Source organism: Aspergillus ochraceoroseus, assembly GCF_002846915.1.
Source record: "Aspergillus ochraceoroseus IBT 24754 chromosome Unknown P175scaffold_6, whole genome shotgun sequence".
Classification (NCBI taxonomy): Eukaryota; Fungi; Ascomycota; class Eurotiomycetes; order Eurotiales; family Aspergillaceae; genus Aspergillus; species Aspergillus ochraceoroseus.
Genome location: NW_024468481.1, coordinates 1 through 16,058, shown reverse-complemented (window position 1 = coordinate 16,058; position 16,058 = coordinate 1). Strand labels below are relative to the sequence as shown.

The following is a 16,058-nucleotide window of genomic DNA, read 5'->3' as shown; positions in this document are numbered from 1 at the left end:
ACTAGATATAGATTAGCTACTTAAATTATAGATTCCTAAGTTTTAGAGCCTATAAGTATTAGGTAAATATATAATAATATATTAAAGTTAGTTAAGGTTCTATTAAAGATTTAATAAGGGATAGACTTAGATAGCTATATATAGTAGTAATAGATTAGTTATACTAGTAAATTAAATAATTAGGGACTTATTTAATTAAAAAATCTAATTAAATTTTAATTTCTCTAAATATTTCTATTAATTTTTCTATTTAATATTATATTTTTATCTATACCTAGTTATTACTTATTTATATTCTATTATAAAATACTAGTTATTTAAAAAGATCTTTATACTATAAATTATTATATATTACTAATACTAATATAGTATTTATCCTAAAAAAATTATAATATATCTATAAAAGAAGTATTTCCTTAAGTTATAGAAAAATTAATTTATTACTTAGGTAGTAGCTAGCTAGGTAAGAATTATTTAATAACTAGATAATTTATATATTCCTTATATACTAGATATACTAGTTTTTATTATCTTTATTTATATTAATAGGCTATTATACTAGTATAGTTATAGTAAGGGATTAGAATAATATATATATATTACTACTAGTATTAAATTTATATAAAACTATTAGAAAAAAATATATAATTAAATCTAGTACTAGTTCTATAAAGGGATTCCTGCCTAGAAGTAGAAAAAGTAGTAGATCTAGCTTTAGTAATTATTCTATCTAATTACTTAATAGTAGGTATTCCCTAGCTAGAAAAATTCTTATTTAATATATATCTTATTATATAATTCCTAGCTTAAGGAGTAACCTATCCTAATTACTACTTATAAGTAGCTAGTTATAGAGATCAAGGCATAGATAGCAATAAATAAATAGGAGGTAACTACCTAGATTATCTAGGCTAGAGAGCTCTAGAATACTAATCTATAGCTATATATAATTTACTAGGCCTAGTATTTAGCTAATATATATATTCTAGACCTACTTATAATAATAGCTACTTCTAATTCTAAACTAGAGGACCCTATAAGTAGTACTATATATATAATATAGAATACTATAGAATTACTAGCCTAATATAGCTAGTATATAATAAAGTAGTATAGAAATAAGATCTAAATAGCTATTATATATATTATACTATACTAGACCCTATACTAGCTATTATAGGTATATATAAATAAGAAGAATATTTAAGACTATATCTAGTTATAGTAATAGATTTTATTATTTATTATTTATATATAGATAGACTGGCCATAAAAGTAGTAATTATAGTATATTATAACTATCTAGTAGTAGAAAATATAATAATAATTATAATAAATAATTATATAAAAATCCTAGTATAATTCTAACTTTATAAAAGTTAAGGATTAGCCCTTTATAATCTAGCTATTTATTATAATTATAATTAAGACTATATATTTAGAGTTTTATATTAAATTATTAAACTAAAAAATTAAGATTTATAAATATAAGAGCCTGTTAATCTATACTATAATTATATTAGATTAAGGGAAAATAATCTAGTAAAGCCTTAAAAATTACTTACTTATTATTTTCTAGATATTAAAAGTAACATGCTTTATATTTATATAAAAAGTATTATAGCTAGATCTATAATATATAAAGATTATCTATATATAGGCTATAGCTATAAAATAAGGATTATAAATAAGAAATACTATAAATAAAGAATTAAGATTTATTATTAATAAAAGATATATAAAGAGACCTAATACCCTTATTATATTCTCCCTATCTAGCTTACTATCTAGCCTACTTAGCCTACTTATAGCCCTTATCTACTAGATTCCCTAAATCTAGAGAATACTATTCTAAGTTAGAGTAGACTAGATAGTCTAGTAATTTATAATTTATAGCTAGTACAGGCCTGTAGAGATATTACTAGATTAGTAGATCTTTAGGCTAAAGATTTATTATAATATTACTATTCCTAGATATATAATCTAGATAGGATAGGAATAATTATTATATAAGAAAATAAGTTTTATTATAGGTAAGTTCTAGAAGTTTATATATAATTTAATTAAGGCTATATAAGAGTTTATAATAAGATTATTATATTAACTTAATCTAGATTAATAGCCTGCTATTTTATAGGATTAGTTATTTAATAATCTTACTAAAGTTACTCCTAGCTAGAGTTTTTTATAAAATATATAGACCTAGTAGCCTATAGCTAGGTATAGCTAGCTACTAGACTAGATTATATAGAAACCTGCTATAACCTATATCTTTACTATCTAGGGAGAGGTTAGTAATCCTAAGATCTAGAAATATTTCTAGTAAGTAGCCTAATTTAAGAAAAAACTAGTAATAACTATATATTTAACTAGAAAAATACCTATATAAGCCCTAGAGTTATTAAGTATCTAGTATATAAATATTAAGATTAACTAATATTAAAATATATATATTAAGAATAGTATAATAGTATTTATTATTATATATTATAAAGAATTTTATACTAGTAATAATATAAAGATTATTTATTAATATTTATCTTAAATAATTAGTAAATTAATTATATAATATTTATAGTTAGTATTATTATTTATATAATAATTAATAATATTTTATACTAATTAATATTTATACTACTACCCTAGTTACTACTATAATCTAAAATTATAGAAACTTAATATTAGTAATAATTAGGACTAGACTAGTAAATAATTCTACAAGATATTAAAGTAAGAAAGCTAGATTAATATAAGATTATTATACTTACTTAATATTATTTATTATTAGAATATTATAATAGATATTAGCTATTATTTTTTATATCTATTTAGTATATTCCTAAATAATATATAGATTAAATAGGAGCAGAAAATAATTATTATAAAGATAGATAAAAATCCTAATAAGATTAGAAATATTATAAATAAGTAGGCTAGCTATACTCTTTATATAGTTAGGATAATATATAGCTAGGAGATAACTAAGTTTAAAGGTAATATTATTATATAATAGTTAAAATTCCAGGTATCTAGTATAGACTAGCACTAATTTTTAGAATTTACTTAGGAGGACTATCCTATATTAGGCAAGTAAGAGAATCCATAAGAGGAATAGGTAGTAGACTACTAAATCTAGTAGTAGGTATAATTATAGGTAGCTAATTTAGAGCAGGTATTATAATATATAACTAGATAGGAGATTATATTCTATAGAATATAAGAGCTAGCTATTAAAGCTATTTAGAATAATACTAGCCTGGTTATAATTATTATACTTATTAAGAGCAGGAAGAATATATTATTTATATTACCTATATATATTACCCTAGGGAATTATATTATTATAATTATCTTATTAATTTTATTATAAGCTAATTTAATATAATAATACTAGATACTAGGAATCTATTATATATTATAGGAAAGTTACTACTCTTTTAATAAAGTTATAATTATACTAGTTATGCCTAAATTTATTAAGAATCTTAATTTCTATATATTTTTAAACTAGTAGTAGTTACTATAATAGCTAGACTAGATTATTATTAATAAATACTATATAATATTAAACCTATAGAAGGATTTCTAGCCTACTATAGCTTAATTAGGCTAATTAGCTAGTATCTATATATAGATAGTATATTTAATAGCTATATTACCCCTATTTAATAAAACTATATTTTTATAGCAGATCTAGTACTAGCCTAGTAAAGTTAGTATATATTATAGCTAGACTAGCCATCCAAATATAGCATACCGCGTATACTAACTAATATTGCTATATAGGGTACCTTAGGAGCCATACTAGTAGTTAACTACCCCTAGGGTGATTAGTTTTATCCAGGCGCGCATTTATCAGGCCTATAGTAGCTGGGTTATTATATATACTAATATTAAGAGTTAGGTAAAGGCTATTAGTTAAGAAATCAGGTATAAGTTATATTATAGTATAGTATTAGATTAAGCTAGGATTATATAGTAGTTCTAGGCTAGCTAGACCTAAATTATTAGTACTACTAGTATATTAGGTATAGGGATTAATATCCCTAATATTTAATATATAATTTATATTAGCTAGCTATAAATATTATTAGATTACAGGCAAGAAAGTAGCTATACTAGGCATAATAGTATTACTAGTAAAGCTATTATTATCTAGCCCTAGAGATAGGATAGCCCAGATCTATAAATTAACTAGATTATTAAGACTAATTTTAAGTATATATAGTAATATATAGAGGTCTAGGGGGTTTTATATTAATAATATATATTAGACTAGTACTTAGATAAAACTATTAATAGGTATTTCTAGTAATAGTACCAGGATATTAATCTAAAGGAGTTACTATATAATATATATAATCCTAAGTAAGAAGTATAGGAGCTAGTTAGTTCTATCTTAATATTATTAATCCTAGTAGCCCCTAGCTTAATATCTAGGGTACTACTATTCCTATTACCTACCTAATTAGTACTACCTATATCTCTATCTACCCCCTATCTAGTCACCCGCGTGATATCTATTTAGATAGATAATTTATTTATATCCCAGGTACCTCCTAAGTCTGGGTTTAGGTATAGAAGTAGCCCCTATATAATAGCCCCTGTACTAGCAACTATTCCACCCTGTCTATAATATTCCCTAATAGCTATCTATTAGTAATTTAGGGTTATATAAGCTAGAATTAACTATAAATTTATTAAGTAGAAAGCCTGAATATAATTAAATTAATATTATATTTATACTATTACTAACTAGAATAGTAATTATAAATTATATTTATACTAATACCCTAATAGCCAGGTTACTAAGTAATAAATAATCTAGATCTAGTCCTAAGTAGATTATATCCTATTCTAGTATTATTATATATATAGCATACCCTAATCTATTTATTTAGGGTGGCAGGCCTGCTAGCTATATATATAGTATAGTATATTAGTTTTACTTATTACTAGGATATTATATAGACCATATAGGGAGGCTATATATAATATATTTAAGTAGCATTTATATAACTAGATTATTAAAGGCTGTATAATATTCCCTAATAAGGGAAATTAGCAGGCTATTAAGCCCTATCCCACAAGGGTTGAGGAAGGCTACTAGGGTGGCTCTAGGGTTTTGCGGAGGACCAGCGCTGATTAGTTGGCTTATTATAGGGTAGCTCAATTTTCAGGAGTAGGGTGCCTGTAGAATCTATTGCATGTTATAGCTTAAATTTTTACTAGATATAGATTAGCTATTTAAATTATAGATTCCCAAGTTTTAGAGCCTGTAAGTATTAAGTAAATATATAATAGTATATTAAAGTTAGTTAGGATTCTATTAAAGATTTAGTAGGGGATAGACTTGGATAGCTATATATAGTAGTAATAGATTAGTTATACTAGTAAACTAAATAATTAGGGGCTTATCTAGCTAAAAAGTCTAGTTAAACTTTAATTCCTCTAAATATTTCTATTAATTTTCTTATCTAATATTATATTTTTATCTATACCTAGCTGCCACCTATCTATATTCTATTATAGAATACTAGCTATTTAAGAAGATCCCTATACTATAAATTATTATATGTTGCTAGTGCTAGCATGGTATTTATCCTAAGGAGGTTGCAATATACCTGCAGAAGAAGCATTTCCTCAAGCCACAGGATAGTTAACCTATTGCTCAGGCAGTAGCTGGCTGGGCAGGGATTATCTAGCAGCTGGATGATTTATATATTCCCTGTGTGCTAGACACACCAGTTTCCATCATCCCTATCCTATAAGGGTTAAGGAAGGCTACTAGGGTGGCTCTAGGGTTTTGCAGAAGACCAGCGCTGATTAGTTAGCTTATTATAGGATGGCTTAATTTTCAGGAGTAGAATGCCTGTAGAACCTATTATATATTATAGCTCAAATTTTTACTAGATATAGATTAGCTACTTAAATTATAGATTTCTAAGTTTTAGAGCCTGTAGGCATCAGGTAAATATATAGTAGTATATTAAAGTTAGTTAGGATTCTATTAAAGATTTAGTAGGAGATAGACTTAGATAACTATATATAATAATAATAGATTAGTTATACTAGTAAATTAAATAATTAGGGGCTTATCTAGCTAAAAAGCCTAGTTAAATTTTAATTTCTTTAAATATTTCTATTAATTTTCCTATCTAATATTATATTTTTATTTATACCTGGCTACCACCTATCTATATTCTATTATAGAATATTAGCTATTCAAGAAAATCCTTATACTATAAATTATTATATATTGCTAGTGCCAGCATGGTATTTATCCTAAGGAGGTTATAACACACCTGCAGAAGAAGTATTTCCTCAAGTCATGGGATAGTCAACCCATTGCTCAGGTAGTGGCTGGCTGGGCAGGAATCATCTAGTAGCTGGATGATTTATATATTCCCTGTGTACTAGACATGCCAGTTCCTATCATCTTTATCCCACAAGGGTTGAGGAAGGCTACTAGGGTGGCTCTAGGGTTTTATAGAGGACCAGTACTAATTAGTTAGCTTATTATAGGGTAGCTTAATTTTTAGGAGTAAGATACTTATAGAACCTATTATATATTATAGCTTAAATTTTTACTAGATATAGATTAGCTACTTAAATTATAGATTCCTAAGTTTTAGAGCCTGTAAGTATTAGGTAAATATATAGTAATATATTAAAGTTAGTTAGGATTCTATTAAAGATTTAATAGGGGATAGACTTAGATAGCTATATATAGTAATAATAGATTAATTATACTAGTAAATTAAATAATTAAAGACTTATTTAATTAAAAAGTCTAATTAAACTTTAATTCCTCTAAATATTTCTATTAATTTTCCTATTTAATATTATATTTTTATTTATATCTAGTTATTACTTATCTATATTTTATTATAGAATACTAGCTATTTAAGAAGATCTTTATATTATAAATTATTATATATTACTAGTACTAGTATAGTATTTATCCCAAGAAAATTATAATATACTTATAAAAGAAGTATTTCTTTAAATTATAGAATAGTTAACTTATTACTTAGGTAATAGCTAGTTAGGTAAAAATTATTTAATAACTAGATAATTTATATATTTCTTATATACTAGATATATTAGTTCCTATTATTTTTATTTATATTAATAGGCTATTATACTAGCATGGCTATAATAAGGGATTAGAGTAATATATATATATTATTACTAGTATTAAATCTATATAAAACTACTAGAAAGAAGTATATAATTAGATCTAGTACTAATTCTATAGAGGGATTCCTACCTAGAAGTAGGAGAAATAGTAAATCTAGCTTTAATAATTATTTTACTTAATTATCTAGTAATAGATATTTTCTAGCTAGAAAAACTCCTATTTAGTATATATTCTATTATATAATCTCTAGCTTAAGAAGTAACCTGTCTTAATTATTACTTATAAGTAACTAGTTATGGAGATTAAGATATAAGTAATAATAGATAAGTAAGAGATAGCTACTTAGGTTATCTAGGCTAGAGAGCTCTAGAATACTAATCTATGGCTATATATAATCTACTAGGCCTGGTATTTAGCTAATATATATATTCTAGACCTACTTGTAGTAGTAGCTACTTCTAATCTTAAGCTAGAGGACCCTATAAGTAGTACTATGTGCGTAGTATAGAATACTATAGAGTTACTAGCCTAGCATAGCTAGTATATAGTAAAGTAATATAAGAATAGGATCTAAATAGCTACTATATATATTATATTATATTAGATCTTATACTAGCTATTATAGGTATATATAAATAAGAAAAGTATCTAAAATTATATCTAGTTATAGTAATAGATTTTACTATTTATTATCTATATATAGATAGACTAGCTATAGAAATAGTAGCTATAATATATTATAATTACCTAGTAGTAAAAAATATAGTAGTAGTTATAATAAATAGTTATATAAGAATCCTAGTATAGTCCTAATTTTATAGAGGTTAAGGATTAGCCCCTTATAGTCTAGCTATTTATTATAACTATAATTAAAACTATATACTTAAAGTTTTATATTAAGTTATTAAACTAGAAAATTAAGATCTATAAGTATAAGAGCCTGTTAATCTATATTATAACTATATTAGGTTAGGGGGAGGTAATCTAGTAAGACCTTAAAAATTATTTATTTATTATTTCTTAAATATTAAAAGTAGCATGCTTTATACTTATATAGAAAGTATTATAGCTAGATTTATAGTATATAAAGATTATCTATATATAGGCTATAGCTATAGAGTAAGGGTTATAGATAAAGGATACTATAAATAAAGAATTAAGATTTATTATTAATAAAGAATATATAGAGAGACCTAATATTCTTATTATATCTTTCTTATCTAGCTTATTATCTAGCTTATTTAGCCTATCTATAGCCCTTATCTACTAGATTCCCTAAATTTAGGGAATGCTATTTTAAGCTAAAGTAGACTAGATAGTCTAGTAATTTATAGTTTATAGCTAGTATAGGCTTATAAAGATATTACTAGATTAGTAAATCTTTAGGCTAAAGATTTATTATAATATTATTATTTCTAGGTATATAATTTAGATAGAATAGGAATAATTATTATATAAGAAAATAAGTTTTATTATAGGTAAGTTCTAGAAATTTATATATAGTTTAATTAAGGCTATATAGGAGTTTATAATAGGGTTATTATATTAACTTAATCTAGATTAATAGCCTACTATTTTATAAAATTAGTTATTTAATAATCTTATTAAAGTTACTCCTGGCTAGAGTTTTTTATAGGATGCATGGACCTGGTAGCCTATAGCTAGATATAACTAGCTACTAGACTAGATTATACAGGAACTTGCTATAGCCTGTATCTTTATTACTTAGGAGGAGATTAATAGCCTTAAGATTTAGAAATATTTCTAGTAGGTAGCCTAGTTTAAGGAGAAGCTAGTAATAACTATATATTTAACTAGTAGGATACCTATATAAGCTCTAGAATTATTAAGTATCTAGTATATAAATATTAAGACTAATTAATACTAAAATATATATATTAAGAATAATATAATAATATTTATTACTATATATTATAAAGAATTCTATACTAGTAATAATATAAAGATTATTTACTAGTATTTATTCTAAATAATTAGTAAATTAATTATATAATATTTATAATTAGTATTATTATTTATATAATAGCTAGTAGTATTTTATACTAATTAATACCTATATTACTATTCTAGTTACTATTATAATCTAAGATTATAGGAACCTAATATTAATAATAGCTAGAATTAGACTAGTAAGTAATTCTATAAGATATTAAAGTAGGAGAGCTAGACTAATATAAGATTATTATACTTATTTAATATTATCTATTATTAGGATATTATAATAAGTATTAATTATTATTTTTTATACCTATTTAGTATATTCCTAAATAATATATAGATTAAGTAGGAGTAGGAGATAGCTACTATAAAGGTAAATAAGAATTCTAATAAGATTAGGAATATTATAAATAAGTAGGCTGGCTATATCCCCTATATAGCTAGGATAATATATAGCTGGGAAATAACTAAGTTTAAAGATAATATTATTATATAGTAGTTAAAATTCTAGATATCTAGTATAGACTAATACTAATTTTTAAGATTTACTTAGGAGGACTACCCTATATTAGGTAAGTAGAAGAACCTATAAGAGGAATAGGTAGTAAACTACCAGGTCTAGTAGTAAGTATAGTTACAGGTAGCTAATTTAGAGTAGGTATTATAGTATATAACTAGGTAGGAGATTATATTCTATAGAATATAAAAATTAGCTATTAAAGTTATCTAAAATAATACTAGCCTAATTATAATTATTATACTTACTAGGGGTAGGAAAAGTATATTATTTATATTATTTATATATACTACTTTAAGGGATTATATTATTATAATTATTCTATTAATTTTATTATAAGTTAATTTAATATAGTAGTACTAGATACTAGGGATTTATTATATATTATAGGAAAGTTATTACCCCCCTAATAAAGCTATAATTATACTAGTTATGCTTAAATCTACTAAGAATTCTAATTTCTATATATTTTTAAACTAGTAGTAGTTATTATAGTAACTAGACTAGATTATTATTAATAAATATTATATAATATTAAACTTATAAAAGGATTTCTAGCTTACTATAGTCTAGTTAGGCTGATTAGCTAGTACCTATATATAGATAATATATTTAATAATTATATTACTCTTATCTAGTAAAGCTATATTTTTATAGTAGATCTAGTACTAGCCTAGCAAGGTTAGTATATATTATAGCTAGACTAGCTATCTAAATATAGTATATTACATGTACTAGCTAATATTACTATATAAGGTGCCCTAAGAGCTGTACTAGTAGTTAACTACCCCTGGGGTAATTAGTTTTATCCAGGCGTGTATCTACCAGGCCTGTAGTAGCTAGGTTATTATATATACTAATATTAAGAGTTAGGTAGAGACTATTAGTCAGGAAATTAAGTATAAGCTATACTATAATATAGTATTAGATTAAGCTAGGGTTATATAGTAGTTTTAGGCTAGCTAGACCTGGGTTATTAATACTACTAGTATATTAGGTATAGAGATTAATATTCCTAATATCTAGTATATAATTTATATTAGCTAGCTATAAATATTATTAGATTATAGGTAGAAAAGTAATTATACTAGGTATAATAGTATTACTAGCAAAGCTATTATTATCCAGCCCTAGGGGTAAGATAGCCTAGATTTATAGATTAATTAAGTTATTAAGGCTAATTTTAAGTAAGTATAGTAATATATAGAGATCTAGGAGGTTCTATATTAATAGTATATATTAGACTAGTACTTAAATAGAACTATTAATAGATATTTCTAGTAATAGTACTAGAATATTAATCTAGGGAAGTTACTATATAATATATGTAATCTTAAGTAGGGAGTATAGGAGCTAGTTAGTCCTATCTTAATATTACTAACCCTAGTAGCCTCTAACTTAATATTTAGGGTATTATTATTCCTATTACCTACTTAATTAGTATTATCTATATTCCTATCTACCCCCTATCTAGTTACCTGAGTAGTATCTATTTAAATAGATAATTTATTTATATTTTAGGTGCCCCCTAGATCTAGGTTTAGGTATAGAAGTAGCCCCTATATAGTAGCCCCTATGCTAGCAGCTATTCCACCCTATCTATAATACTACCTGGCAGCCATCCATTAGCAGTCTAGGGCCATGCAGGCCAGAATTAATTATAAATTTATTAAGTAGGAAGCCTAGATATAATTAAATTAGTATTATATTTATATTACTAGTAACTAGGATAATAACTATAAGTTATATTTATGTTAATACTTTAATAGCCAGGCTACTAAATAGTAGATAATCTAGATCTAGTCCTAGATAGATTATATCCTATTCTAGTATTATTATATATATAGCATGCCCTAATCTATTTATTTAGGGTAGTAGGCCCGCCAGCTATATATATAATATAGTATGTTAGTTCTACCTATTACTAGAATATTATATAGACTACATGAGGAGGCTATATATAATATATTTGAGTAATATTTATATAGCTAGATTATTAAAAGCTATATAATATTCCCTAATAAGGGAAATTAGCAGGCTATTAAGTCCTATATTATAGATATATATTAGATTATATTAATAGTAATATTTTTTAGGCAGGGAACTATTAATAGGCAAGAGATTAAGATTTAGGTAGTATTTTATTAATTATAGCAGATTTATAAGGAGATTAAGGATATATTAGAGTAATTTTATATATATTATATTATTTAATTATTTAGGATTAGCCTATAATAAATATATAATATTAGTAGTAATATATATATACTATAGATATTAAGAATTAATTATTAAATTATAATTAAATATAAGAATATTATATAGATTTTATTAGTAAGTTTATATATAATTTAAGGAATATATTTTAGTTTAGGGGAAGAGTAAGAGATTATAATAAATATATTAAGTAATTTAGTAATAATATATTATTTTAAGTAAGATTAAGGTAGGGCTATCTATAATTATATATTAGATATATAGGTAGATAAGCTAGAATAGTAATTAATATTTAAATATTATTAAGGATTATAAATTAGTAGGAAGGTCTATTAATTTAGGTAAAATTTAAATTATATTTTTATAATTAAGATTTAGTAATAATATATAATTAATAAGTAAGTAAATTAGGTATTATAAATATTAAAAGGATAGTTTTAGTTAATAATTTATAAAATATTTAGTAGAGTAGTAAGTAAAATAGTAAGTAGATAAAATTAGTAATAAGTAAATTTTAAAAAATAAATAATAATATAAATTAATTAAGAGATAAAAATAAATAAACTAGTAGAAAAAGAAATTAAATAAATAATTAGATTTATAAGAGTAAATTAAGTATAGGATTTTAAATAATATAGAAATAAAGAGATTTAATATAAGAAAAGTAGGGATTTAATAATAAGAATTAGGATAGAGAATTAGTATAAATAATAGAATAATTATAAAATAAAATATAAGAAAGTTTGGTAGGATCTACTACTATTCTGTCATGATACTGGGGGGGGTACTCTGCAAAAATTTAGGGTTTCTAGGGGGGGGGTATTAGGTTTGATACGATACCCCCCCCTAAAATCATGAATTCTAGGTCTTTTTTAATAAAAATTAGATATCTAGATAGCTAATGAAGTAGAATTTTATAATATTTAAAAAAAAATCGAAAATTCCCTAATTAGGAAGGTAGAAAGTCAAAAGAAAAAAACAGGTTTTTTTTGATGGGGTATGCCAAGCTGCGGGTAGTCTAGACCTATTTAGGTAGCCCTAATACCCTAGGGTTAACTAGATGGGTCAGGCAACCATATAGGTGCCTATCCCACAAGGGTTGAGGAAGGCTACTAGGGTGGCTCTAGGGTTTTGCGGAGGACCAGCGCTGATTGGTCGGCTTATCATAGGGTGGCTCAATTTTCAGGAGTAGGGTACCTGTAGAACCTGTTGCATGTTATAGCTCAAATTTTTACCAGATATAGATTGGCCACTTAAATTATAGATTCCCAAGTTTTAGAGCCTGTAGGCATCAGGTAAATGTGTGGTGGTGTATTAAAGTTAGTTGGGGTTCTGTTAAAGATTTGGTGGGGGATAGACTTGGATGGCTATATATAGCAGTAATAGATCAGTTGTACTAGTAAACCAAATAATCAGGGGCTTGTCCAGCTAAAAAGCCTAGTTAAACTTCAATTCCTCTAAGTATTTCTATCAGTTTTCCTATCTAATATTATATTTTTATCTATACCTGGCTGCCACCCATCTACATTCTATTATAGAATACCAGCTATTCAAGAAGATCCCTACGCTGCAAATTATTGTATATCGCCAGTACTAGCATGGTATTTATCCCAAGGAGGTTGTAACACACCTGCAGAAGAAGCATTTCCTCAAGCCACGGGATAGTCAACCCATTGCTCAGGCAGTGGCTGGCTGGGCGGGGATTATCCAGCAGCCAGACAATTTATATATTCCCCGTGTGCTAGACACGCTAGTTCCCATCATCCCCATTTATACCAACGGGCTGTTATGCTAGCATGGCCATGGTAAGGGACTGGAGCAATGTATGTATATTACTACCAGCATTAAATCCATGCGAAACCACTAGAAAGAAGTGCATGGTTGGACCCAGCACTAGTTCCATGGAGGGATTCCTGCCCGGGAGCAGGAGAAGCAGCAGATCCAGCTTTAGCAATCATTCTGCCTAGTTGCCTGGTAGCAGGTATTCCCCAGCCAGAAAAACTCCTATTTAGTGCATATCCTATTGCATGATCCCTAGCCTAAGGAGCAACCTGTCCCAATCACCACCCACAAGCAGCTGGTCGCGGAGATCAAGGCGCGGGCGGCAGTGGATGAGCAGGAGGCAGCCGCCCAGGTTGTCCAGGCTGGGGAGCTCCAGGATGCCAATCCATGGCTGCGCATGACCTGCTAGGCCCAGTATTTAGCTGATATGCATATTCCGGACCTGCTCGCGGTGGTGGCTACTCCCAATCCCAAGCTGGAGGACCCCGTGAGCGGTGCCACGCGCGTAGTATGGGATGCCATGGAGTCACTGGCCCAGCACAGCTAGCACACAGTAAAGCAGTGCAGGAATAAGATCTGAATGGCCGCCATACACACCATGCCGCACCAGACCCCGTACCAGCCATTGCGGGTGTATATAGACAAGAAGAGTATCCAAGACCATGTCTAGCTATAGCAGCAGATTTTACTATTTATCATCCGCACGCAGACAGACTGGCCGTGGAAGCAGCAGCCACAGTATATCATGACCACCCGGCAGCAGAAAACATGGCGGCAGTTATAGTAGATGGCCACGCAGGAATCCCGGTGCAGTCCCAACCCTATAGAGATTAAGGATCAGCCCCCCGCAGTCCAGCTATTTATCATGACTGCAATCAAGACCGCATGCTTGGAGTTTTGCATTAAGTTACTGAACCAGAAAATTAAGGTCTATAAGTACGAGAGCCCGTTAATCTGCGCCATGGCCGTGTTAGGTCAGGGGGAGGTAACCTGGCAGGGCCCTGAGAGTTACCCGCCCATCATTTCCCAGGTATTAAAAGTGGCGCGCTTCATACTCGTACAGAAAGTATTATGGCTGGATCTGCAGTACATAGAGATTATCCGCATGTGGGCCGCGGCCGCAGAGCAAGGGTCATGGACAGGGGATGCCGCAGATAAAGAGTTAGGGTTCATCATCAACAAAGGGTATGTAGAGGGACCCAACACCCCTATTGTGTCCCCCCTGTCCAGCCCACTGTCCAGCCCGCTCAGCCCGCCCACAGCCCTCATCCACCAGATTCCCCGAACCTAGGGAATGCCATTCCAAGCTAGAGTGGACTGGATGGTCCAGCAATTTATGGTCCGTGGCCAGCACGGGCCCGTGGAGATGTTGCTAGATTGGTGGACCTTCAGGCTAAAGATTTATTACAACACCACCGCCCCCGGGCATGTGACCTGGATGGGACAGGAGCAGTTATTATATAAGGAGATGAGTTTTACTATAGGCGAGTTCTGGGGGTTCGTGCATGGCTTAGTTAGGGCCGCGCGGGAGTTCATGGCAGGGTTGTTATACCAACCCAATCCAGATCAATGGCCCGCCATTTCATGGGATCAGTTATTCAACAACCCCACTAAAGCCACCCCCAGCTAGAGTTTTTTGCAGGATGCGCGGACCTGGTGGCCCGTGGCTGGGCGCAGCTGGCTGCTGGACCGGATCGCATAGGAACCCGCCATGGCCCGCACCTTCACCACCCAGGGGGAGGTTAACAGCCCCAAGATCCAGAAGTATTTCCAGCAGGTGGCCCAGTTCAAGGAGAAGCTGGCAGTGGCCGTGCATTTGACTAGCAGGGCACCCACACGAGCCCTAGAGTTATTAAGTATCTAGCATGTAAACACCAAGACCAACCAGCGCCAAAATATATATATTAAGGATGGCATGATGGTATTTATTACTACATACCACAAAGGATTCCACACCAGTAATAATATAAAGATTATCCACTAGTATTTACCCTAGGCAATTAGCGAGTTGGTTGTGTGGTATTTATAGTTGGTGTTATTATTTGTGCGGCAGCTAGTAGTATTCCACGCCAACCAATACCTGCACCACCACCCCAGTCACCACCACAACCCGAGATTATAGGGACCTGACGTCGGCAGCAGCCAGGACTGGACCAGTGAGCGGTTCCACGAGGTGTTGAAGTGGGAGAGCCAGACTAGCATGGGGTTATCATACCCGCTTAATATTGCCTATTATTAGGATATTGCGGTGGGCATCAGCCGTCATTTTTTACACCCATCCAGCGCATTCCCGAACAACATGCAGGTTGAGTGGGAGCAGGAGATGGCCACCATGGAGGCAGATGAGGATCCCGACGAGATCAGGAATATTGCGGACGAGCAGGCCGGCCACACCCCCCATGTGGCCGGGATGGGTTAGGGTTAGGGTTAGGGTTAGGG

At 29.1% G+C, this 16,058-nt stretch overlaps 3 protein-coding genes across 3 annotated transcripts; all 3 read left to right on the top strand.

Moving 5' to 3' along the window:
• Nucleotides 1–13,434: 13,434 nt before the first annotated feature.
• On the top strand, nucleotides 13,435–13,632 carry P175DRAFT_0440603 (uncharacterized protein; the record flags this gene model as incomplete). The annotated part of the gene is made up of 1 exon (XM_040894028.1): nucleotides 13,435–13,632. A coding segment is annotated over one exon (198 nt), but the record flags the coding sequence as incomplete, so codon positions are not given.
• Nucleotide 13,633: 1 nt separating this feature from the next.
• On the top strand, nucleotides 13,634–14,166 carry P175DRAFT_0533470 (uncharacterized protein; the record flags this gene model as incomplete). Its single annotated transcript, XM_040900059.1, has 3 exons — nucleotides 13,634–13,642; nucleotides 13,876–13,971; nucleotides 14,029–14,166. The coding sequence occupies 3 exons, from the start codon at nucleotides 13,634–13,636 to the stop codon at nucleotides 14,164–14,166; spliced, it is 243 nt and encodes an 80-aa protein (XP_040750444.1).
• Nucleotides 14,167–14,387: 221 nt separating this feature from the next.
• On the top strand, nucleotides 14,388–15,603 carry P175DRAFT_0510356 (uncharacterized protein; the record flags this gene model as incomplete). Its single annotated transcript, XM_040898505.1, has 7 exons — nucleotides 14,388–14,402; nucleotides 14,500–14,685; nucleotides 14,707–14,804; nucleotides 14,950–14,979; nucleotides 15,252–15,282; nucleotides 15,322–15,429; nucleotides 15,484–15,603. 7 exons carry the CDS (start codon nucleotides 14,388–14,390, stop codon nucleotides 15,601–15,603), a joined length of 588 nt encoding a protein of 195 aa, XP_040750443.1.
• Nucleotides 15,604–16,058: the final 455 nt, after the last annotated feature.